This window comes from Ammodytes marinus, assembly GCF_949987685.1.
Source record: "Ammodytes marinus genome assembly, chromosome: 1".
Lineage (NCBI taxonomy): Eukaryota > Metazoa > Chordata > Actinopteri > Uranoscopiformes > Ammodytidae > Ammodytes > Ammodytes marinus.
The window spans coordinates 21,548,122-21,574,781 of NC_137230.1; the positions used below are offsets into that span (position 1 = coordinate 21,548,122).

At 39.7% G+C, this 26,660-nt stretch overlaps 1 protein-coding gene across 1 annotated transcript in view; it reads right to left on the reverse strand.

Moving 5' to 3' along the window:
* The window catches only part of cdh15 (cadherin 15, type 1, M-cadherin (myotubule)), a gene marked incomplete at both ends in the record, with an annotated part of 28,184 nt that extends 3,267 nt beyond the window's left edge, over window positions 1-24,917 (reverse strand). The window contains 12 exons of the mRNA XM_080028551.1: window positions 1,662-1,901; window positions 2,003-2,233; window positions 2,399-2,538; window positions 2,658-2,902; window positions 3,762-3,944; window positions 4,047-4,175; window positions 4,260-4,441; window positions 5,078-5,222; window positions 6,118-6,273; window positions 8,434-8,601; window positions 24,496-24,681; window positions 24,771-24,917. Coding sequence (XP_079884677.1) covers window positions 1,662-1,901; window positions 2,003-2,233; window positions 2,399-2,538; window positions 2,658-2,902; window positions 3,762-3,944; window positions 4,047-4,175; window positions 4,260-4,441; window positions 5,078-5,222; window positions 6,118-6,273; window positions 8,434-8,601; window positions 24,496-24,681; window positions 24,771-24,917 — 2,152 coding nt within the window. The remainder of the gene's footprint in view (window positions 1-1,661; window positions 1,902-2,002; window positions 2,234-2,398; window positions 2,539-2,657; window positions 2,903-3,761; window positions 3,945-4,046; window positions 4,176-4,259; window positions 4,442-5,077; window positions 5,223-6,117; window positions 6,274-8,433; window positions 8,602-24,495; window positions 24,682-24,770) is intronic.
* Between the last annotated feature and the right edge of the window lie 1,743 nt (window positions 24,918-26,660).

Sequence of the window (26,660 nt, forward strand, 5' to 3'; positions counted from 1 at the left end):
ATACATATTTTCATATATTTTCATATTTTCGGGGTCCTGGGGCCCATTCCAGAGGAGGTAATTTCAAACTCCTGAAAAAGTTGAACATTTTGAAAGTTATTAGAGGAAAAGCATTCTCAAACTCTCGACTTAGGCAAATTTCACTTAGTTCAAAAGGGTAACTAACCTTTTCAAAAGGGTAACTACTCTTTTTGAAAAGGGTAACTAACCCTTTTGAAAAGGTTAGTTAACCTTTTGAAAAGAGTAGTTACCCTTTTCAAAAAGAGTAGTTACCCTTTTCGAAAAGAGTAGTTACCCTTTTTGAAAAGAGTAGTTACCCTTTTCAAAAAGAGTAGTTACACTTTTGAAAAGAGTAGTTACCCTTTTGAAAAGAGTAGTTACCCTTTTCAAAAAGAGTAGTTACCCTTTTTGAAAAGAGTAGTTACCCTTTTGAAAAGAGTAGTTACACTTTTGAAAAGAGTAGTTACCCTTTTTGAAAAGAGTAGTTACCCTTTTTGAAAAGAGTAGTTACCCTTTTAAAAAGGTTAGTTACCCTTTTGAAAAGGTTAGTTACCCTTTTGAAAAAGAGTAGTTACCCTTTTGAAAAAGAGTAGTTACTCTTTTGAAAAGGTTAGTTACCCTTTTGAAAAGGTACGTTTTTGAATTTTCTCCATCCACTTAGAATGGGGCTGTGGAGTCATTTTTGGAAAATAACATTTCAGATCCACATACATATTTTCATATATTTTCATATTTTCGGGGTCCTGGGGCCCATTCCAGAGGAGGTAATTTCAAACTCCTGAAAAAGTTGAACATTTTGAAAGTTATTAGAGGAAAAGCATTCTCAAACTCTCGACTTAGGCAAATTTCACTTAGTTCAAAAGGGTAACTACTCTTTTCAAAAGTGTAACTACTCTTTTTGAAAAGGGTAACTACTCTTTTGAAAAGGGTAACTACTCTTTTCAAAAGGGTAACTACTCTTTTCAAAAAGGGTAACTACTCTTTTTGAAAAGGGTAACTACTCTTTTCAAAAGGGTAACTACTCTTTTCAAAAGTGTAACTACTCTTTTTGAAAAGGGTAACTACTCTTTTCAAAAAGGGTAACTACTCTTTTTGAAAAGGGTAACTACTCTTTTCAAAAGGGTAACTACTCTTTTCAAAAGTGTAACTACTCTTTTCAAAAAGGGTAACTACTCTTTTCAAAAAGGGTAACTACTCTTTTTGAAAAGGGTAACTACTCTTTTTGAAAAGGGTAACTACTCTTTTCAAAAGGGTAACTACTCTTTTCAAAAGTGTAACTACTCTTTTTGAAAAGGGTAACTACTCTTTTCAAAAAGGGTAACTACTCTTTTCGAAAAGGGTAACTACTCTTTTTGAAAAGGGTAACTACTCTTTTCAAAAGGGTAACTACTCTTTTCAAAAGTGTAACTACTCTTTTTGAAAAGGGTAACTACTCTTTTCAAAAGGGTAACTACTCTTTTCAAAAGTGTAACTACTCTTTTCAAAAAGGGTAACTACTCTTTTCAAAAAGGGTAACTACTCTTTTCGAAAAGGGTAACTACTCTTTTCAAAAGGGTAACTAACCTTTTTAAAAGGGTAACTACTCTTTTTTTGTGTACCTTATTGTAAAGTGTTACCAAGACCTCTAAGACTGAATGATGTGTTTCCGGGGTGAGACTTACACAGCAGGATTGCGATACTGGCCATGATGATAATGAGAGCGAAGAAGCTGATTCCCACACTGGAGCCGAGGATAGCCCCCGCCTCAGACGTGCAATCTCCAAAGGAGTCACAAAGACACACTGTGAACTGGACCTGAGAGTACGAGTTCAGAACCGGGCTGCCAGAGTCTGACACCAACACCGTTACCGCGTACTCTCCTTCCTCTGGCTCAACGACGGGCTCAAGCACAGCATGCGTATCTGAAGAGGTGAAGGGGAAATGAAGGTGTGAGGTCAGGACATTGATGGGAAACAACGACAGTGCACACTCTCCACACCTATCGCTGACACTCTTTCCTTACCATTGACCTGGATGACAGTCCAGTTGACTGACAGATCCTCGTGAATGTCAAAGGTAAAGGGAGCAGCGTGCGGAGGAAAATCTTCATCCACAGCCGTCAGAAGTAGACCGGAGACCTTCCGGCCTGCATGCCTACATACAAAACCACTAAGAGGGAAGAGCTGAGGGGCGAAGTCATTGGTTTCCTTCAGTGTGATAGCCACTGTGGCAGTAGATGACAACCCACCAGCATCTACACATGGGAACATTAAAACACTCAATATGGGCCAAAAGTACAAGTCATCTTAAGGTGCAAATGAACCAATTTTATTTGTCTTAGAAGAGAGGTAAGTTCTTCCATGTGGGCTAAGACACATATTTATTTCACCTGGTTTGCATATTAAGTAGATAAACTGACCTGTAACCTTGACAACAGCCTTGTAGATATTGTTAATATTAACATTTGGTGATTGCATGTTAAAGGTTCTCCTGGCAGTAATGTCTCCTGTATCTCTGTTGATTTCCAGCCATCTCTCAAGATCTTTGATAATCTCATACCTACCACAGAGAGCAAAGGTGAAAGTTAATACAGACCACATAAACCGTCAAATGAAATGAGTTGACTGGCACTCTTAAAAACTAAAAAATACTCCTCATGTTGTGTTGCTGCATCATACCTCAGCTCAGAATTATCAGGGTCAAAGGCGATATTGCTTTTCAGTAAAGTCCCAGGAAGCACAGACTCGGGGACCACGATCTCTATGGGGTCTGCTCTGAAACGTGGAGCTTCGTTCTCGTTCACAACATTCACCACCACGGTAGCTGTGCTCACCAAGAGGCTGGGAGCCTTGTTGCTCAGAGGATTCAGATTTTCCACAATGACACTCAGGGTGTACTCATTCTGTTCTTCATAATCCAAAGGCTGCGTGACATAACAGAGCAGAAAAGGCAGGACAGTTACAACTATACGTTTAACAAAGGCTTGAATTTTGGTCATTTCAAACTAATTCACCAACCGGCTTAAAACATTTGGAAAACGCAAACAAGTATCTTTGTCTGAGAAGATTGCAGTTTAAAACTCAGCCACTAGAGGGTGCTATTTAGTAATGTCTGAGGGCCTTAATGTACAGTGCGTGTTCACTTTAAAGGGCTTATTACTCATATGCCCCATTTAAGATCTGCAACATGTTTTTGTGATCATATTCTGTTGTTCAATAAATTCTACATTACAACATGTAACCTTATGTGTTCATAGGTTCAAAGGTTCATAGCAAGGTTCTTAGTTTAAAAAAAACATGCAATTAAGTCGCACATATGTGTAATATAGATATGGTGTGCGATAGTGCCAGTGGTTGTATTCCAAATAAATGGTGCGTAATGCAATAACTGACAGATGTCAGGTTAGCAGGATAGGCAAAAAATATTAAATTAATTTGCAGTCAAACATAATTAAAACATAAAGCCAATTTAAAATGAGTTATTATTTAATAAATCAAGAAGTTATTTCATGGATACTTGTTCATAAACTCAACCAAACATATTTTTATCCACAACTTCATAGATTTTTTTATTTTTATCTTTGAAGTGGATGATATCGACAGAACAGATTAATGTGAAGACACAATAGGAAATTGTTAAGCCAGAGGGAGCAATCATTCTCCTATCCATTGATTTTAAAGAATCAGTAAAAATGGATGAAACCAAAGTCCCTGCTGTCATTCAAAAATCTTCAGCTCTCGCCGTAACAAGCAAACACTGCTTCAATTAACAGCAGACCGTACCTTCACCACTGTCAGGACGCCCTGGTTGGTGGCAGCATCCGTAGTGATGCCAAATTTGCCGTCAGGGTTGTTGGAGATGAAATACTTTGCCTCCCAGTTTCCCGTTCCACTATCATCTCTGTCCGTCACATTCACCCGCCCAATCTCATTGTCCCATCTGTTCTCCACTGCTTTCATGATGTACTACATGCACCACACACAAAAATACAGATCAAAGATGAAGTGGAATGTCTTACAAAAAAAAGATCGAAAATAAACCTCTTATATTGTTTTTCTGAGACTTACCGAGTCTGGGGTAAACTGTGGGCCATGGTTGTTGATATCAGAAATATGTATGATTGCCACCCCTTCGCTTGTTAGTCCCATGCCCCCCATATCAGCAATCTGCAGTTTTAATCGGAAACTCTTCACCACCTGTGAGAGAAATCAGCACATTTTGGTTAAATTATTTACACTATGATGATGTTTAAAAAATCTTCAAGTTAACCTGTCTTTTACCTCTCTGTCCAGGCCTACATCTCTCGTGTAGATAGCTCCCGTCTCGTTGTTGATACCAAACATCGTCTTGGTAATGGCGTTAGCAGGAACGCTCTCCTGGCCAATAATGGAGTAGCTCAGCCAAGCATTTTCTGTCATTGGGTCATCTGCGTCAGTGGCTGACACTGACATCACTGATGTGCCTGTTGAAAATAATCAAAAGTTTTGGTCAGCTAGAAAAATCTGTCAGTATGTTCATGTCAGTATGTTCATGTGTTGAGGCTGTCTTGAACCATACTTTTTTTTAATGGAAAGACAATTAGCAACTGGGTGAAAACTATTACTTGGTTCACAAGCAAATCACTTATGTTTGTTATTAATCTATCATCTGCTGTTGTTATATTATTGGTGTCATAATTCGCTTCGCTTTATAATTTCAAGAACAGGATAACAATGCACAGATTTGCATAGGTAATAGTGCCGTCACTAATAAAAGTCGTATAGGATTAGAAAATGTAATTTAATCCTGCAATAACTAATTTTTTTGCTCAACTATTTTTACTCAAATGAGTGTTATGATAGAACCAAAAAGTGTGCCAAAACGGAGAACTGCAGAATCCATACATACCCATGAGCAACCTCTTTCACAGACAGATCATCATGACTTTGTTAATATAAAGAATAATGACTATAGCAGCTTTAAGCTGTTATACAGTTGTCAAATAGTGTGGGAAAAGTGTCATACTTCAGTCAAACCTACTTTATAAACTTTTGAGGCTATTTCAAGAGGGACATTTAAGATCAGGCAAAAAATTGTTATAAGTGATAGATTGATGTACCTGGGACTGAGAACTCAGGCACAGTGCCATCAAACTTGCTCTGGGTGAAGGCGGGCCTGTTGTCATTCTGATCCAGTACTACTATTTCTATGGTGCTGGGATTCTCAAGTCTTTCTCCACTGGGGGACAGCGCAAAGGCTTTCAGCTACAGACGCACAAAAACAACAGACAAAACAGACAAATGTATCTGAATAAAGTTGCATTAATGATATGTTTGCGTTCCATGAAGGAAAACCTCCAACATGCCAGTGTTTAAATAATGTAACTTAGTTATTATCATGAAACTTTTCTAGTTTTTTGTTTAACGGTTATTCTTCAGAAATGTTTGAATAAATATGCAAATGTAGCGATATAGAACCAATTGTGCGCACATTTGCATTTCTTTCTAAACACAAATGGATGAAGCCAGAGTTACAATCTGTATGATTAATGGAAAGTTTAGTTGATGTTAGTGCTATAGAAGTTCAGTTTATTGGTTTAGTGTATTAAAAAAACTAATGTTGAGTTAATGGCTGTTAACTATGGTTTTAGGAGCATTATGCAGAAGCAAACAGACCATGTTATGTAAAACAAAACTTACACGTTGGACCTTTTATTTACACTAGTATGAAAGAAGTCATGTTATAGAAGCAAAATATCTTAAAATCTCAAAAATTACCAGTGCTTAAAAAACTATTTTTGTGTTCCGACATAAGATGACTGTGGGTACTTATGGTGGACAACATATGCAGGAAATGGCACAAAGAAATGTGCAGGATGTTTGGTTCAACATCAGGGGGTTACATCACAGTCATCTGTTCTGAAACACTCAACAGTCACTCCCAAGATGCCCATAAAGGCCCTTGGAAACTGACCTTTGGATGTTTGTACTGAGTGTCTGAGACGATGATAAATGCTTTAAGACAAAACAACATGGACCTGTGCTTTGAAACATGTTGTGTTAAGACTCATTGAGCACATTGTGGCTCGTCTTAAGTACTTCTGTTTGATTGAGCTTTAAAGCACATTTCAAGTGTGTAGTGCCCTAAATGCTCTCTTACCGTGAAGCTGTTGTGTTTCTCTCTGTCCAGTGGCTTCTTGCTCCTGATGACTCCTGTTTTATCATCAATCTCAAACAGATTCTTGGGCTCCTGGTCAACCCCTGGTCCCTCTAACTTGTAGATCACCTCGCCTGTGAAGATCTTGTCCGATTTGATCTACAAAGTAAGAAGAGGCAAAGTTGATGATCATCGCAACCTCGCGGGAAGGTAGGGGGGAGGATTGAAAGCCATCTGCCATAAATGCCAGATGTGAACTATATGTCAAGAGTTTGGGACCGCTAGACAACAGTGTTTAAGCTCAGAGGTCTTTGACTTATAGCAGGAAGAAATATTCTGAGCTAATAATAGCAACAAGTCCATATTTTATGCATTTTGCATTCACTTCCTTTGACATATGGGTCTCTGCTGCATTTTCATCACCATGTAAAAGTGTCCCAGTATTTCTCCTTGTATGGCTGTTCGAGGATTTACACGTTTCCTAGACATCTGCAACAGCCTTAACATAACATTTACATCTAACATGTCTTTTAAACACGGGTCTGTTCTGTGTGTAGGTGAAGAATTACAATCAACAACGCATGGCAGTAGAGTGCTGCGTTCAACTGGGTTTCAGAATTGTAGGCTATGTCGTGATACAGAGTGACACACAGTCAGATCAAACACACAGAAAGGGCCTATTAGTTTGTGTGCACAAGAACTATCTGACTGTTCTTAACTAAGACTCAAATTGCCCCCATTGATGTGAAAGAGAAGAGTGGAGACTTTTGAATCTGTGTTTATGAATATTCTTTTCTATCTAGTATAACGTAAGGAACTTGGGGCAAAAACCACTTTGAGCTGAACGTCTGGTATGTAAGGTGCTATACAATAAACAATAGTTTAGGGGTACTATTATTATAAATATAATGTATTATTGTTATCATGGAAATTCTATGTAGATCCTATTATTATTAGGTTCCTGATATTTACATGTAGCCGATATCTTGTTGGGTAAAGTTAGCACCTGCTGTTGTTACCGAAGGGCCCCTTTCGCTGTCGATTGTCACATGGTAGCTTGTATTCTGTTGAGCAGACAACCCTGTTGTATTTATAAAATGTGTACTCTTTTATTTTTTTGTTTCTGAAAGGTAAAAGAAAAGCCACTCCGCGATTGTAACTGGGTTAACATTCAGCTCTGTGTAATTTAGCTTTAACCTCAGTGTTGAGGCAAGTACATTTTTAAGATACTTTCAGATAGTTATTTTAAAAACAGTCAGCAAAGAAAATCTGAAATGTCAGCTGGAGACAACGTTTTCAACCAACTTATTAACAGTGTTGTGCAGTAACGCGTTACTGTAATAATATAAGCCTACTTTTTCCAGTAACAAGTAGTGTAACTAGTTGCTATCAGAATTTCAGTAATATTATTACTCGTTACTACAAAATGAAATATCTTGTTGCGAAGTTACTTTTCTTTGATTCTTTGGGATATTGTTTGTAATTTAACTGTCGCAAAACAAGTCATGCTTCAAAACGACACGTAATTGCTGGTATGCCTATTCCTTTTTGGGCCAGGGTTCCTGAAATCAGCCCACTTGCCACCACAATCCCATGAGAAAAGGGCTTTAGATGTGCATTCACAGGCGTGTTTTGAGGAGGATGCTATAGGCAGCACCAATTTTGTGTGATGTAACGGAAGTAGCGAGTAAAGAATACCAAATTACCTTTGGCATGGAGTAATAAGTAAAGTAGTACTATTACTTTTGAAAGGAGTAACAAGTTTTTTTTTGAGTAACAAACCCAACACAGCTTTTGAAGCTAGTGTTAGCTAACTAGCTAGCTACAGCTTTTAATATCTGCTAACTGACTAAATGCACAGTCGCTAACTGCACATCAGGAGGATACTGCATTTGTATATCAGTCTGAAACCAGGGACCTATATTGTTTTCGAAGATTACTGATTTGGATCGTAAATGTGCTGTCATTGTAAACTGATACGGTACAATGCTACGGAACTGTGTGTGAACGGAAGAAAGAAATGGACTTTTGCGGTTTCCCTAGACAGGGTTTTCCTCTAGAGGCAAACAAAGACAAAAAGAAGGAATTTTATTTATTTATTTTTTTTTGTTAGAAGAAATTAACTTGATTTATCAGACTATGTTGGAAACTCATGTTAACCAGGGATGCCAACTTGACACTCCTTTTTCAGTCTACCTACTTTTTTTTAGACGGACTCAAAAAATTGTGAACCTACATTTAATTTATGTTTAAACAAGCAGCAATTACCCGTCAACTAATGAAATTCCAATGTGTATGGCAGCAAATTGAAATTGTTACCTGGACGAGGTCTTCAGGAACTTGCTTGCTATTCTCCAGCACTCTTATTGGAGGGATGATCCAGTCCCTTTTCACCCTGACCATTCCCTTGCCATGGTTTCTCCATGGGAAAAGGGCCTGAGGATGTGCCTTTTCCTCTTCATGATGAGGTTCTGCAGAAATCCACACCTGAAGGAAATGACGACAGCATTTAACTCAGAAAGCAAAATCACGGGGAACATGCAGTTACTTCGACAAATCACAGTTCACTCAGCCATGGAGTTATAAAGCAATAGCCTACTCCCTAGTGGAAGACACAAATGATGTCATTATAGATTTTTGCAGCTGTTTAAAACCAAAGAGTGCTATAACATTCCCAAAGGTTTGGTGGAATTGTTGTATGCTCGCCATAGCGCTGAGGCTGTCTGTAATGTGAAATCCATGGGATTGTCCAGGGCATAAAGGATGCAGGGCCAAAGCTTCAGGTTTCACTCACTAATACGTCTCTTAGTCAAATTCCTTTGATGTGGGCTCAAATTCATCTCAGGACGAGGAAATGCAAACACTCACACTCATTTCACAAGCCTTCATTTACCACATTGCCGTCTTGACTGCGTTCACACAAATACACCCACGCACTCGTCGCACACACTGACACAGCACACATGTCAGAAACACACTCGCACAACAGCTGTCGACTATGGATTTAGATCCTGCGCTTTCCCACCCGCATTCCCCCTCACACTCACAAATTCCCCTTTATGCTCAGCTCTGCACCTGACTGGGAGTTAGGGGTCACCTTACAGATTTGCTCTGCTCTACGAATTCCACAGGCGCACTCATATACATGCTTTCTCACACACACAGGCTGATATACATGAACATCAACGAAACACCCACCCACGCATCAGCATGTACACATTTCCGTAAGTTGCTTCCGTCGCCTCTGTGGGAATTCAGTGGATTCAGCACAAGTTCCCATATGTTTAAAAGCTCAAAAGCATAATCCATAGAAGCAGGGATAAATGGGGATGTATTAACTTGTCAAAAACCCTTGTCTGTTATATTTGTCTTTGTGTTTCCGTTCAAGGTAACATAATATTGATGAATCACCGGTTTCAATAGACTGTTAGGTAAGCCTTAAGCAAAATATCAGTGTGAATACATGTGTGAATACTTTGTGAATGGCCTGTGATCCCTGCCCTATTTCTGGGGTGCAATGTTCTGATCGGATATTTTGGCACTCTGCTTGACTGTGCAGAGAAGAATGGCAACCATGGCTGGCATCTGCAGGCCGAGTCAGGAGGCAGGCTAATCTTAGACTTAGACCCCTACCAATTTAACTATTTTTGTGGCAATCGTCATCTAGGCTCTCCCATAGATGTTTACACTCACATTCCAGCAGTGCATGTCCCCCGCAGAAATATGTATCCTACTAGCTATCTACTTTCATGCTTAAGACTTTAACTATATGAACTCTCAGAAATTCCACTGTCACAGGCAGCACACATTCTGCATTGTACTTAACCTCAACATCAAAAACAGCTGCATTGCAGTTGTTTATACAAATATAGCCCTTCATCTGAAGCTGATCCAACTTAAATATACCTCTTTCAAGTGTACTAACATACACACTCTTCTCCAATGCACCACGTTTTATTCACCAAGTGAACAACAGGAAATAGGTTAATTGCAGATTTTGAAATGAGTAAATCCATAAATAGGAAGAGATGAAAGAGACTTTTTAGCAAGATTCAACAGCCGCCATGTTAGCATGCTGACATTTGCCAATTAGCAATGAGCAGCTGAATTTCAGCTGAGTATCGGGGGACTATCTTTAGTTTTGAAGGTATTTGGTCATAAACCAAAGTACTGGACAGAAAATTATGACCTGATGATGATGCTAGAAAAGTTAAGGGAATCACCATGGTTATTTCAGTTCAACCTGAGAGGGTGATGATTGTGCGAATATATTTCATGATATTTCATGCGCGCAATATATTTCAACCACCAATGTAAATCTTGAAAGATGCACTAGAGTAAAGATCATACGACAATAACCAAAGTCATGAGAATCTGGAAGCCATTAGTGCCTGTGCAAAACATAGTGCCAATCCATACTGTCCATGTTGAGATATTTTACAGGATTACTTTAAAATTGTTACCTTCGGGGGGACATTACAGGAAAAGTCAGGGACCAAAGTCATAGGACATATTTTCTGTGAACCATGAACTTCTTCACCCAATTATGACAATCCATCCAATAGTTGTTGAGACATGTCATTTAAAACTAATAACGTAAACTTTCTTGACGCACTAAAGGAAACATTACCAAAGTCATCCTCCGGGGATTACGAATGTACAAAATCTGTGCAAAATGATAGACCAACATTGCCATTAACTGCTAGGGCTTAAAAGAGAGATCTACCATTTCCTCATTGATAGGTAAAAGACCAATGAACAAGGTGACTCATTCATCCCTGTTAGTTAAGCAAACAGCAGGGCTAACTGATAAATGAAAATGTTGCCAACATAAAATTAATCTTTCTTGCTAATAAAAGACTTGAGTGCCGTCTTGAGGCCAAAGCCTTTTCAAACAACATATCTGCAGCCATCTTTGTTGTTTACTATCACCACTTCGACGGCACATGTGCAGCACTGACGTCATCCGGTTACGCCCCCCCATATCAGATAGTACGATTTGATTGGTAGCTCCGAATTTTCCAACATAGTTAATGAGCTGGTTTGTGCACAGCGGAGAGCCTGGATTCCCAGGGTATAAAAGGTTTGCATTTGATAAAGAATGTCTTGTTGGTTGGTTGTAATGTTGAAGGTTTTCCATATATGAACATTGATATAGTAATTCTAAGTAAGTAAAACTATTTTGTAAAAACCTTTTTTCTACATTTTTTTGTATATTTAGTATCAGTTGTGATCCATATATCACACAACATTCAATGGAATTCATACAGTATGAGGTTAACAGCTTACAGTTGTGGCAGTTATTGTAGATCAACCATACTGTGGTAATGCTGAATTAAACCACCACAACAACAACAAAGTGTTCCAGTATTTCATTTAACATTAAAAGACACTAAGAAAATATTGAATAGCAGTTGTTTTGCACACTTCCCTTGCTCCCTACAGGAGAGCAGCTCCTTCAAGTATCTGACTGCCTCTATTCTAATGTTTTTACCAGACCAAGATGCTGTAACACCAAAGTGTCATGTTACCAATTAGACCAAAAAGCGCCTTTTCTGACAGGCTGAGCAATGGCTCGACACAGATCAACTGTTTTTGAGACTTTTCTCGGAAACTTTTACAGCTTGGCCTTTCACCTTGGGCCCACACTGAAGGCACAGCTTCTTTTGTGATGATATGCCCTCACAGCGAGAACCTTTAAGCACTGTTGCTCAGTAGGGGTTTTGCGTTTAAGAAAGTTTGATTCTACTCTCTGATGTTGACTTTGGAGAACTTAGTATTCCGGTTCATATGTACACCAATTGATGGACTCTATACTACTTAATGGACATCGATTTGGATTATGAGCGTGACATTTTAAAAGGGGGTTATCAAAATTCAGTTTTTAATAAATCACAACATAAATAAATACAAACATCTGAAAATATGAATGTGATCGTAGATGTATTGTTCATTGGCAGGCCAGATAAACATTAATTTTGGCATATATATTCACAGGAAGCCAGATTGAGGGAAATACATTTGGTAAAAACACTCATACTAGCCATAATTAAAGATGACACTGTAAGACTTTCACAGCTGCTTTGACGAAAGGCTAATACAAAGCACAAGCGGCAGTTACACACTAACATTTCCTGTGTGTTAAAAACTGCAATAGGTCTAATTACTTTCCAAGAATGCTGACCAATGCTGAAAGTGCATTGATTGTAACTCATTTCGACCAAATGAACGAGATCAACATCATCAAATTACTTGTTTGGTTTAAAGTAATGGTACTTTATTTACAGACAGTCTATGGGTATGGAGTGTGGGAAATGTTTTTACCATGCTATAAACGTGGAGAAAGAAATTAAACTACATCATTGTATCAGCTTATCCCCTTACATTTTCAGTAAGTGATTTACCATCTTGTAACATTTGTATTTATAAGTAAAAGCTCCCTTCTGAGGGAGTCCACTGTGGCTGTGTAGAGGAGCATCATGTATCTCTGCACTAAATGGCTATTGGCATGAGCGTCTCTTCTCTAGTTATGTGTGTGGAACAGTCATTCAAATAACTCAAGAAAAGACTGTCCAGTAGAGGAAGATTGCCTGCAGCATTCCTGACAGTCCCTTAGGCTAGAGGTTGCACAGGTGTTCCTCTGGTCACTTCTGTTACTGGGCCTATGGCACAGACATTCATCCAGACAGTCACCAACAGTACTGGTCCCACAATCCTACTCGTTGCTAAGTCATGACTGCCTGGCATGGACACCCTATTTATGGTATAGTGTGAGCCCCCCTCAGAGCAATATCTGAGCTTCAGGAATGCTGAGTAAGGTTATCCTTGGATCCTCTTGATGTGAAAATGACACACATTTACTACCAATACGGTGATACAGGAACCGATAAAGTATAGAAGGTTTAAACATATTAGAGCAAAGGAACGCCATCAGACACGTTGTGTAAACTGGAATACGCCAGAACCAAAACAAAGTTGTTTGAACATTAACCTCCTAAACACTCTTGGACCAGTCCTTGGTGGATAAATATTTGCAAGCTCATTCCTCTGGGGCAAACATTATTAAATCTCACAGTATGTTTAATTTATGTGGAGGTCCCAAACTTTTCAGAGACACTGCCTACGTCAGACTGGATCTGTATAATTGTTAATATTATATACTCAAGTATTAATTGGTGAGACAAAGTGGCACAAGTGACCCATCCAACCCAACCCATCATAACCTTGCTGCCTGCTTATTCTTGTACGTGACCACTAAAGCAGCTGCCACGACTTGTTCTTCCATGACTCACTCTGAAAAATAAAAATTGAAAAAAAGGAAAGCACATTGACTTCACTGTTGACCCTTTGCTCCCTCTGAAACCCTAGTCAGTGAAAAAACGCCTACAGGTATCCACACCCAGCAGGACCTGTGATTCAGACTCTAAATCTCTTGACTGATTGTTTCCGATGAGTGAGACCTCAGCGCCAGCTGGTCACTGCTACAGACTCTTGATTTGTACCTGATTTCATGGTCCAGGAGTGGCCCACTCCCCTTTCCGCAAGAGGGATTACAGAGCAGGACAAATGGCATCACGTATGCATCTGGCAGCACCTGTTGCTGCTGCCCACTCCTCACCACAACATACCCCCAGCAGACATTAATACTGGTGAGTTCAAAACAACACCAGCCTACTAAAAATTAAAAAAGCACACCTGAAAGATATCAGGTGACACTGATCCAAGCCTCTGGATTAGATTGACAGTTGCTGATGGTTAAAGCAATTTCATTCTGATTATTTATTTATTAGAATGGGTGGCAAGGTTATTTTTATTCATGAAGCATGTTTCAGAATAGATGCTACGCTCAAACGGTTTTTGTATTTGTTCAACATTGCCACCTGGGACTCATTGTTCAAAGGAAATTTACACACGTTGTGCAGTGACACAGCAGGTAAAACAGTGGGAAAGTATAATCTATCTATGGTTTGTGGCTTTTTTCCTGAATTAAGACAACAATTAACCATGTTACGATTTAACATTTACCATGTTTGATCCTGTAGGAACAGCTGTTTAGCACATAGCAATTTTTCCTCTTATATATACGGGGCGATAGGAAACCATGAATGATGTAGTCACTAGTTAAAGAAATATTCCACAGAAATTGTAGCTTTTAGGTTTTCTGCCACTGTACTGTAGTCTTGACAGGTGGCTTTGAAAAGTATATAGTTTGTTTCATAGTGGTGGACGGTAGCTGTTGTCAGCTTGGATTCCAATTGTACTCCACTGGCTTTGCTTGATGAAGTGTATTTAGCGATTAAATGCTGGGAATGGTATGGAGATGTTTTGATGGTTTTTGATATTGTTATACCTTTGGCCTTGAGTTGCTTTCAACAGCTTTCAACTTTTCAGATCCACCTTTCTAGCCTCCGCTGGGTTAGTATTTCATACTCAAAACAGAGTATTTGGATTGAGCAGATTGTTTTCATTTCACCGAAGTCAGACCACAGTAAACAAACCTAAAGAGACACATCCCCCCTCTTGGGCTTGTAACACTTCTGAGAAACTTTAAGATGAAATATAACCCTGCATCGTTAAGGTCATGTTTCAGGGTTTACACTTTACAGGGTCTCTCAAAGATGTTCATAAAAAAAGGTCATAAATACTATTATCACTGAGGTCATGAGGATTTGACCAAAATATATTTTGTGTGATGTCAGTAGGGGCTGTGGCAAACTTATTTTCTCAGTCATTTATCACACCCATGTTAAAAAAAGATAAAGAAAAATGTTCACTAAATCTGAAAATTAACCAAAGCAGAATGCATTTAACATAAAGACATTTAATCAAACATACACTAAAATGTACAGCAAATTTTAAAATACTGACAAGGTCACAGACTCTTTACTGATTGAGAAGATCTGAATGATTAATTCCCTTAGTAATGGCAACATTTACAATGAATTATAGAGCACATCATAGCAAAACTTCCCTCAAGAGTCACTGGAGACCAACTCACTCACCGTCCCAGCCTGGACTCCATTACTACTCCAAACAGAAAGAAAGACTGATGATGTTTGGAAGTGCTGTTGGTAGTGTGTCAGTTTACATTTTCATCTATTTTAGAGCTCATAATGGCGACAGGGGCCTACTAATGATGCCCGAGCCCTCTGTACACATCTGGAGTCTTGTCTTCCTCAAAACACTTCATCATCAACCCTTATCCAAGTAGGATGACATGTTTAGATCAGCCACCACCTCTGATTGCAGAGTGCAGTTGACTTCTTCAATTGTTGGAAATCGCTCAATGTTTTGTTGAAGACATCACTCAGGTAAAAACATAAACTGTGTATTTGAAGAGTGGGGCAGACAAAGTTCATTCTCTAACCAAACTCACACTCTGAAGGGTGAACACAAGTCTTGGGTAGGAAGGCTGAATAGTAGAGTCATACAGCATGGGAAAAGGGGGGGGGGTATGCAGTGTGATACAGTACAACTTGATTGCACGTAGAGCACCTTTACACCAGCCTCTAATCCATAGGTTCAAGTGTTTGCTATCACTTGTATAGCAATCAAAAGGTGTAGACGGATATACCTGCTACACTAACGCCACCCTGCTCAGGCACCTTTGCTCTACGTTCTTTAGAAGGTCAAAGGTACATTTAAATCAAGAAGTCAAGATAGTATTGTCCAGAAAACATAATTTAGTCACTGAACTCATGGGCAACTTAAATTTATTTTTGAATGAATCCTTTCATCCGTTCACAGCAGCTATCAACAAACAATGATTTTTTTCTTACCTGACAGAGCGGAGTAGCCAGCACACACAGCATCAACAACCTAAAGGCCATCCTCAGCTACTGCTCTCAGAAACTCAGTATGAACAGTCCTCTCCACCACACACTGGGCTCCTGAGCAGTGTTATTGGGCAAAAAAAAAGCCAACCTCTCCAACCCTGCAACCTGTCCCTCTCTTCCCCTCTGTCTGTCCTCTTGCACTTGCAGCTTGTTTCCCTCTGTCTCTCTCCCTCCGGTTTCCCCCCGCAAGCGTTTGTCTCTCACAGCTCCTCCCTGTCCATAGCTGGGGTATGTCTCACAGCCGTGAGGTATGGGGTTAGAATTTCAGCTGCGGCCCTCCTATGTACCCCAGCACATGTGCTGTCACTCACAGGCTGATGAGAGAGAGAGAGAGAGAGAGAGAGAGAGAGAGAGAGAGAGAGAGAGAGAGAGAGAGAGAGAGAGAGAGAGAGAAAGAAAGATGGAGGGAGATGAAGAGAGAAGCACTGCAGCTGTTGGTGGTGAAGACAGAAGCAGTGTCTTCACCAGTTAAAAGTAAGCAAGTAAGTAAACTTTATTTAACACCTTTCAAAGAATGGTGCTTAACAGAAAGAGACACAGATATGTATAAAAAGGGCCCATACAAAGAATAATACATGAAAGTACTATGTTAGTTTTCCAGTTTACAGTGAAACAAAACAGAAAAGCAGAAACAGAAGAAGCAGAAACAAACAGAGGTTGAAACCAGACACCGTTGTATAACTTGTCCTAAAATAAATCCTCATAATAAACAAGGAATTCAATTGATTTAATTTTTTTTTTATGGTTGAAAATCAATTAATCCACTAATCATTCTTACTCTGCACATAACTATTCAACAACTTGCAAAGCAGAATCGCTATCACTTTGATGTTCAACTGCTTTCTCGACAATTCAGTCATACTTTTAAGATTTGGAAGTAAACACCTATTTTCAGAAGAAACAATAATATTTCAGTTTTTCTTGAAAGTAAAAATCAGCTAATGATGTTAATCTTAGGAATAAATTGCCACACAATTCAGCATTTCCTTGACCACACTCCACATTGACTGTTGAATACGTCTTCGGACATCTGTTGCTACCATGCTGAGAGGAAAATAGAAGTAAAAAATACTGAATTTGCTTTTCTTATTTGACAGCACAATATATTGTGAATTCCTAAAGCTTTTTTTGTTTGCATCGTTCGTGTTGTAAGGCCAAATACGTAACCTCCCTTGTCTGGTGCTGCCCATGTCATGCCCTGAACATTCACAACATTCAGATAGGGCTCTTTGATCTCCTGCTATTTTGGACGCTGTGTCAAAGCAGAAGATGAAGATCTATGGCCCTGTATGGGTGATGTCAAAGCGGAGGTTGCCATGGCTGCAATGCTTAACATTTGACTGAAACATGGCCATGACTGATGAAGTTCAGGTGTTGAATCACCATGGCTACAAGAAGACGTCTTTGTTGTTGTCCACCTTAAAACAGAATGAGAAAGTTCCTTTTTGCTATTGGTTACATGTGCCTATGTTCCCATTATGGGACGGTTAGATGGGGAGAGTGTAAAGCAGGGGTGTCAAACATACGGCCCGCGGGCCGGATCCGGCCCGCGAGATGATTTGATCAGGCCCGCGACCTGTAGAGCATAAATTTCTGAGTATGTCAAAAAAAAAAGTAAGTCTCTAGCCCATTCCTGTGAGGAGTTATGAATTTTTAAAGAAATAACCGAAATGCTCACTCCTGCCGCTAGGGGGCAGCCTAAATAAAAAAAGCACATTTTAGCAACGTGGGAAATGGTAATTGGCAATCCTGCTTCACCGCTATTAATGTTTCCTACAGTGCTTTATGGCAAAGTAAAAACCAAAAAAAAAAACATTTTTATTTTTAGTACATTTATTTTATTACTTTTTTATAAAAATAAAACTATTTTTATTTTTAGTGCTGAACAATTAATGTACTAGCAAGCGCGGTGTGTCTGCGGCTCTGTGTGCGCAAAACGAGCAGGAGCATGCTAGTGTAGGCCTACAAGATTTATTTCCTAATTTTCAATGCTGCTTTATTTTTATGTTTTAAATTGGGAAAAACGAATTCCAAAACAACCAATAACCTCTGTATTTAAAAATAAATCAAAACAGTAGAAGTTGCACTTTTATTTAATTGTATTTTGTACAGTCTGCATGTTTGCACAAAATGTGTCCCTGTACATTTAGTAAACAAAATTGGACAACTGTAAGGTCAGTGCCTGTTGTATTTGTGTATTCAAATAAACAGTTGTTTATTTCATTAGTGCACATTGGCATGTTTGAGCAAATTACCCCCAAAATTTTTGCTGCGGCGCTGCGCGCCGCACCTCCTATTCCCATGGCCGGCAGCAACCTTTACTAAGACATCTCCTGGGGGCTACAGAGATCCCTTGTGATCCGTGATAATGTAGGTTACAAATGTAGGCTGAGTGATAAAGCATATTACTGAAAAACAAAGTTAGGGATTTGGAGTTATTTTGCCATTATTTTACTAGTCCGGCCCACCTGAGATCAGAGAGGCTGTATGTGGCCCTCGAACCAAAATGAGTTTGACACCCCTGGTGTAAAGAGTCCAGATCCCGCTACTTTTCAACACCCGCAATCAGCAAGTCTGTTCACAGGTCAAAGGTCGATACAGATTTTTAGAGAGTAAACAACCTCGGCACCACTTCTCTCTCTCACCACAGAGCCTGCAGGACAGACACACTCATTTACCAAACACCAAAAGTCAAGACTCAGTTGGACGCAAGGATATCAACTACACAAATGAAACTCAATACTATAGTTATGTTTATACAGTTACACAGAGACATTGTTGTTACAACAGTCGAGAAACTCACATGCTAGAAAGTAAAGCAGGGAATTATTGGAGTGACTTGGAAGGCTGTGGGTGCCAGCAGGCTTACATGTGTCAACGTGAGTGTGTGTGTGTGAGAGAGAGAGGGTTCTGGTATAAAGGGGTGATTTTACAGCACCTGTCTCCGTCATTTTTAGGCCGAAGCAGTTGGCAGGAACGCCCTGATGTTTCTTTTCCTTCACCACCACCCCCACACACTTCTTTCACAACAGGCACTCATACCATAGCACAGGGGTCCCCAAACTACGGCCCGCGGGCCAAATGCGGCCCGCGGCCCGCTTTTTATTGGCCCGCGGCCGATTTTAAAAAGATAATGTAATTTTTTTTTTTTTTTTTTTTTTTTTATATATTTTTTTTTTTTTTTTTTTTTTTGCATTTCTTAGTTAACCCACTAGTGCAGGGGTGTCAAACACTGATTGATTGGCCCGTGGCACATTTAAAAAATATAATGTAATATGGCGCTTTTAAATAATTTAAATGCACTCATTATATTACAGACAAATATGTCCCATAAAAGAAAATGAGCAACAAGCCCATCCCAGAGGACCCTGCATAATATTTTATTTTAAATTAATATTATTATGGAAAATCTATGCGTCCTTCTCCAATAGCTTCTAATTCATCTGACACAGTGTCTCCATTTTTTTTTCATACAAAATTCTTCAGATTTAGCCTCTTAATTTCCCTCTCAAAGTGCACCAAATTCATGCATTTCGCTTTAAAAACTTTAAAAAATCTCCCGGGGGGGCATACCCCCGGACCCCCCTAGGAGGGTCGGGACCTCGGCTGGATACTATTTTCACCCTGCTGGACATTGGACGCAAAGGCAGAAAATACTGGGTGTATCATTGCCATATAAACAAGAGGGGGAATGTGTCTGTTTAATGTGCAAGGAAAGTGTTGCCGTGAAGAAGGATTACAATTTACGAAGACACTATGAAACTAAACTAAATCAGAGCAGCTACATGTCCTGATAAATGTGTTATTTTTGCAAAGTGGCCCGGCCCTTCGTAGATTTTTCTGTATGTGGCCCTCAGTGAAAAAAGTTTGGGGACCCCTGCCATAGCACATTGAGACTTTGGTGCTGGAAGAATGTTATGGCTATATGGACATGTTCATCTGAAATACAGTGAATCGAGTATAGCTTGCCCATTAGATAGTTCAGAGAAATGTTTTCTGCGAAGGAAAAGGGGTGTTCAATTCTGTTTCTTATGAATGAGACCGGGTCCAAAGTTGTTTCTGAGGTTTAAAAGTTGAACCAGTAGCTTAAGACAGCACTGACTGCTGACTGTGTGTATCCTGACTGGCTGCATCAGCGCCTGGTAAGGCAGTTGCTCCGCCCTCAACCGTAAGACTTTACAGAGGGTGGTGAAAACTGCCAAGCACATCAACAGGTTGGAGCTGCCATCCATGGAGAACCTCCTCGCCAATCGGATTAGATTAGACCCCCATCACCCCGGCAACAAACTGTTCCAGCTGCTGCCATCTTACAGACGCTACTGCAGCATTCGGTCTCCCACCACCAGACTCAAGGACATGAGCCATAAGACTGTTGAACTCCTGAGCTACTAAGCTCATCACTATGCCACTTTACAACAGCTAACATCTGCTAAAAAAATGTCTGTTATGTCAAGTGTTCATGCTGAACATATTTATGATGTTATTCCTAAATAATTTTCATCTGTATTGCATATGGATATTCTTATTACATTTAACATTATTCTATTACATGTACAGTATCCTTTTTCACTAGTTATTATTTGTACTGTTATTTCCATTTTGCATTCTAAATGTACTTTATATTTATATGGTGCACCTTATCTCTACACTTTTATCTGCAATGCGTCCTTACACTACTGTCATGTTTATCTGTGTCTTAGGTGTTGCTCTCTTCACTTGTGTTTTTCTTCTATTATAATGCATCATTGAGAGGCCTAAGATTTGCATTGCCAATGACTGCTGCTCTAATTGCTGTGCAAATGACAAATAAACTTCTGGAATCTTGCATCTTGGAACGGCATCCCGAGCCCTCTCTGCAGATTCAAAGACAGCGCTTTGCTGCCCACTGTTGGCAGGAAAACAGCTCACATTATAGAAGTGGAGAGGTTGAGGATTGCTGCTATTAAAAGAATAGGAGTGTAATCAAAATTGAAACCATATTTAATAATTATTCTAATGGACGATCAATGAAATGCATGAATTCCCTTCGATCCTTTATTTGTTATGTAATTAATTACTACTTTTACTTTCAATATGTATAATCTGCTGTTACTTTTGTGCTTCTTTTTTACTGTGGAACTTCTACGTTGTACTCTATTCTTTGACAACAGTATTTCTATTATTAGTTTAAACCAAACTGTCTTCTACCACTGCACATTATCATGTTATAAAGTTCATGTGGCAGACTTGTGCACAGCCAGGTGATTATTCTCTTATGGGTTTCCTTTGTTGATAATAAAATATTTGTGCAGCTTAATGACACTTGTGTGGGCCTCAAGGTTCGGATAATATAATTGCATTTCTATAGATATTACAAACATGAACTACAGAAATATGCAATTACTGACATGAAAGGAAAGTGCACAAATGCCGCATCCATGCAGCATTTGTACGCTGCTCCACATTGTCAACTCTAATCTACAGAAAATAATCAAAGCTGGCAAAATTAGATCACGACTTTCAAAGGCTTGTTTGCTCAGGGTCCCACTGAGACGGTAATAGCTAAGAAGACTTGCTGTGTTATTTAGGGCTGCAGTGGAGTTGCTGCATAATACTGTTCTGAAGACTGAGGTGGCTTGAAGCCCTACTGATCAGGAAATAAGGAATGCAACCCGCTAACTGTCTGGCTCACCATTATTTATGATGAATATTGGAGGACGGCAGTGAAAACCTTTACTTGTTTCTCATACTATATCACTGAAGCCAATGACAAGAACAGCGGAGACTCACCTGGAAGTCTACTGTTGGTGATGTATGCATAGTTTCTGGTCAAAGTGTCACATGTTCATCAATATTCACTTGAATAGGTAAGGAATGTCAAATCTAAACATATTCTTACTTTTTTGTTCATGTTGAAAAACAGACAGAACAAAGAGACAAATCCCCTATTCAAGGGTTGATAAGACTTTCACAATTCCAAGAATCACATCAATATTAGTCACCGATTTTGTTGAAAAATGCATCTTCATATAAATACTAATATGTATTTATTGTATAGACACTTTAATATACAGCCCTGTTCTGCCTCACTTTGTGTCTCTTAACCTTTGTCTGCAAACAAGTAATTCAACTGATAATTCATTATTGCATGATCAGTGTGTCCGGCAACAGGGCTAATGCAACTTGACTTATTTATTAATTTAAAAGGTTTGAGTTATTATTAGGGTTATTGTTGCCTGCTTGCCTCATTGACAGGAAGTCACTTCCAATGTTAACAAAATATTACAGCCTTTAAAGGTGAAGTAAGCGATTTATTTATGTTAATGTAAGTGTTGTATCGCTCTTTATTCATACAGTGATCACTTATATAGTGTGCACGTTTCATAAAGCCGATCTCTCAGTCACCCGCTCTGCATGTAATCGGCAAATAAACTTTTCGGGGATCCCACTACTGATAACCAATCAGAAGAGAGAACGCTAAAAACCAGCACCCGTCTCACTGACAGTGCACATGCAGAGCACAGATTGGTGAATGTGTATGTGGCTACAATGGCGGAGCAGGTAAAAATCCTTCCCAATGTCTGTTTTGATAGTTTTTATCATGTTTTATCACACTTACGGATTGGATATGATGCTAGATAACTCGCTTCTGGAAGACCGCAGTGCATTTATGTTGTGACGTGGGACGAAAGAGGGACTGCTACCTGCAGTCACAGACAGAAAGTTAGCTAAACTGACCATTCCGCTTACTGAACCTTTAAGTAAGCAGCTTATTAGGCCATGGCTTTAACATCCTTTGAAGTGCAATGCAAAGCACCAATACACTTTCTGCAACATGTTTAATGAAGGAGGGAAACTGCAATCAACAGTACGAGTCACTGAGCGGCCGCCAAGACATTTGCCAAAAGAAGCAGTTTTGCAAAAAAAAAACTGGCATACATTTAAAACAGTAATAAAACAATGAGTATGAAACATTTAGAAATAAATATCAAAAGACAAAAAAGGTTTAGTTATATTTGCATAATCTTTACTTTTTAGTATACACGTGTCATTCAAATCTCATCTTTCTTTCTTTATATTTAATGAATGACGGTAAATTATGATGATCTAGGTGAAAAAAAACAATCAAACAAATGGATGAATAGGAAGAAAACATGTCTTCTTTTGTGTTGATGGTAGGATGTAGAACATGTTGTGACTTTGTTAACCTGCAGAGGGCAGTGTGAGACCATCTGAGAATTTAGCTGTAGCGGAGAGGAGAGATGGAAATTGAGAGACCTGAGGGTTGGTCTAACAAGAGATCCGTTTTAAGAACAGAACAAATAAAGACCCTGAGGATGTAGAGCAAAACATTAAGCAAAAACAAAACACACGGAAACTGACAGACTGACAGAGTGTAAATTGGAATCTGCTGATACAAAAAACAGACACAACCAGACAACAGACACAAAAGCCTTGAAACATTGCACCAGTAAGCACCACCATGCACATAAAACAATACAGCACCACAATGAACTCTGTGTGACTCTGAATATGTATTTGCATTCAATGCATACACAAATCTGCAATACCTTTGAAAAAAACAACAGCAGTGACTACAAAAAGCCTTTAGCAGCACAATGCAACATTTGCAAAGGCAGCAGCAGTGAAGGGAGGTGAGTGTGAGGCAGGAGGTGGATGGGTTACTGCAGCTCTGTCTTCAGCCCCAGTCAGCCTCCGCCAGGGTGGGTTGCCAATTAGAGCCAACACATATGACACACTTGACTCCCCCGCTTGAACCATGGCTGGAGATAATAGGCCTCTTCCTGCAGCTCAATCGATGACATACTGTCCCAGGGTGGATGTCTGCCTCGGTACACACACACACACACACACACACACACACAAGCAAACACACACACACAAGCAAACACACACACACACACACACACACACACACACACACACACACACACACACACACACACACACACACACACACACACACACACACACACACACACACACACACACACACACACACACACACACACACACACACACACACACACACACACACACACACACACACACACACACACACACACACACACACACACACACACACACACACTTTTTTTCCCTCTCTGTACCGCTTATCTGTCACAGAGTAAAATTTCAGCTTTCTGTTACTCAGAAATATACAAAAGAACACAAACACACTCAGAAAATGGCATTTCTGTTAAAAACAGTAATATGCGGAGCGCTTTCATGAACCCTCTCTCAGCAGTCGGGTCTCGACATTTATTTTTATTTTTTTTACCTGCTTCTTGTTTCGATTGTTAGACCTTGGCTATCAATTTTGGATTGTATGGGGGGTATAATGGAGGTGAGGGGTGGGTGGGGATGGGTGCGCGTGTGGGAGGTGGTTGACAGTTGTGTGCATACGTGAGCCTAATCTGCCTCCATCAGCTGTCAGAGTCGGGGAACGTCAGGTTTACCAAGGCTATTCCTCCCTTCCTCTCTCTCTCTTTCTCTCTATCTCTACCTCCCTCTCTTCACTGGCAATGTCATGTTGTCAGCCCACATATGCTTGTCTGTAGTTGGGGGTGTGGGTGAGAGGGTTAGTGGGGTCGGGTGTAGCAGACATAGGCACATGGGCAGCCTCCGTCTTTTTCCTGTCGTAGTCGACACTTGTCTTCTTGCCTGTGTGCCTGCTGGCGTTGGTCCCTTTTAACCCCTCCAGCTCTGCCTGTCCTCTCTCAGACAAGCCCTTCAGTTGAGTTGAGAATTGCACTCGCTGGGATTTTACTTGAGGCACGATTTTGTCTCCCTCCCTCTTTTCCGTTCACTGAACATCACAATAGATGTTGTATCCTCTTTAATTTGGGCAGGGTGCTGTGTGTTGTTGAGCCCAGGGCTCTTTGTACTCAGCAGCAGTGATGCTGTTCTGCAGATGACCCTGAGCTCTGACCTCCCAGTGCTGGAGCTGAAGGTGGTGAGGGGCATTTCCCCACAGGGGAAAATGGTTTATTGGTGTTTGTGGATTGTAGTGTCTTTCCAGTAGCCGGGTCCATGTTCATTCATAGATGTTGCTTGGCGTCAGTTTGTACCTCCTGTGATGTGTTGCCGTTATTTTCCAGCTACAGATCTAAGAATCACATTTTTGATCTTTGAAAGAACAAACAAAAAGAAAACAGGAGGGTGTTAATCCATAGTTATTTCTATTTTGAAGGTCGGTCAGAACTTCTCAAAGACTCCTTTGACCATCCAGAAAATAAATAAATCCTGTGTTCTGCTGCAGGATAAATGCCTTGCCTGTTTTTCCTAATCAAAACAAAGATGTGAAAAAAACAACAGCAATGTAATTAACAGTTATATGGGTATGAATTCTTCTTTTATATATTCTATATTTTCAAACGAGATTAGCCACCATATGCTTTTGCTTGGATAGGAAATATTGAGAAAACAAGTTCAATCTTTTTTTGAGGATTCTGTGTTGTTAAAAGACCTTGTGTTTTTTTTGTATAAATAGATCAATAAATTAGTTTATCTTTTATGTTGTGTGGCACTCCAAGGACAAGAAAATAAATAAATAGAAAATCATTCACCTGCTTTTTGTTTAGTTTTTATAATTTTGGGGAGAACCTTGCTTTTACACTGTTATTATGCATTAATCAAAAATAGTTTTAGGTACAGTCTTGCTTTTATACTCTGCATGCAATTAGTTGCTGTGTTATTTTATGTAACTGGGACAATTCCAAAGCTTTGAGTTTTTCTTTCTGGAGCTTTTTTTTAAACAGATGAAACACTGGCCCATTTATAGTTTCTCTGTTCATCAATGTCAAACTGTCGGGCAAAAATAACACTATACAAAAAAAAATTATACAACTTCAATTCTCCTCTCTGTGGGATTCTTTCTTCTTTTCTTCTTTTTTTACTCCAGATGAGAAACCATGTGTACTACAAAGCAACGACAGGCCCATATGCCAAAGACAGCAGTCAAGCGTTTATATCTATATGGGTAACACTGCTCTCGCCCCAGTGACCTGCCCCTGGCACCTGCCACAGGGGGCTTTGCGACTACCTGTCAATCAAACTCAGATGACCCACCCCCCCTTCCCCATCTCCTTTCTCGAGACTCACGATGCAAGTATTGGCCAACTCATTTCACCCCCCCCCCCATCTCAGACTCCCAGTATCCACACAAAGATGATATCTCTATATGTGCCCACCGGAGCGCACCGCCTCCCTGTCTCAGCTTGCATGTCGCATGTAGGCTACACCGTAAATCCCATGTATGGCACAGTGTGTCTTCATGAATGGATTACTGTTCCGTAGCACATACATTCAGCTACAGGCTGCGGTTGTTGTTCCTTTTTGAGCTGAGCTGAAACCCTGTCTTAAGATTTTCGAGTCTTTAGGATATCAATGCAGAGCAGCTTTAAACAGGGGCAGGTCAAAGTCTCACATTATTAAAGCCTCTACAGACTGCACGTGCAAAGAGTGATTTGTGTTAAAGAAGTGGAGAGCTGATTGCTGCCCTCAGCGCTTCTATAAAACAATATAAGTGGATCAGAACTAGAGGGGTTTTCTTATTAATGTTAATATTAAGCCTCAGCAATAGGATGTATGATTCATAAAGTGTGATCAATAGCATCAAGTTTTCATGAGCAAAATCCTGTGCGAATATTTAGTTTTTACACACATCATGCACAAACATACACACACATACACACACAGACACTCACA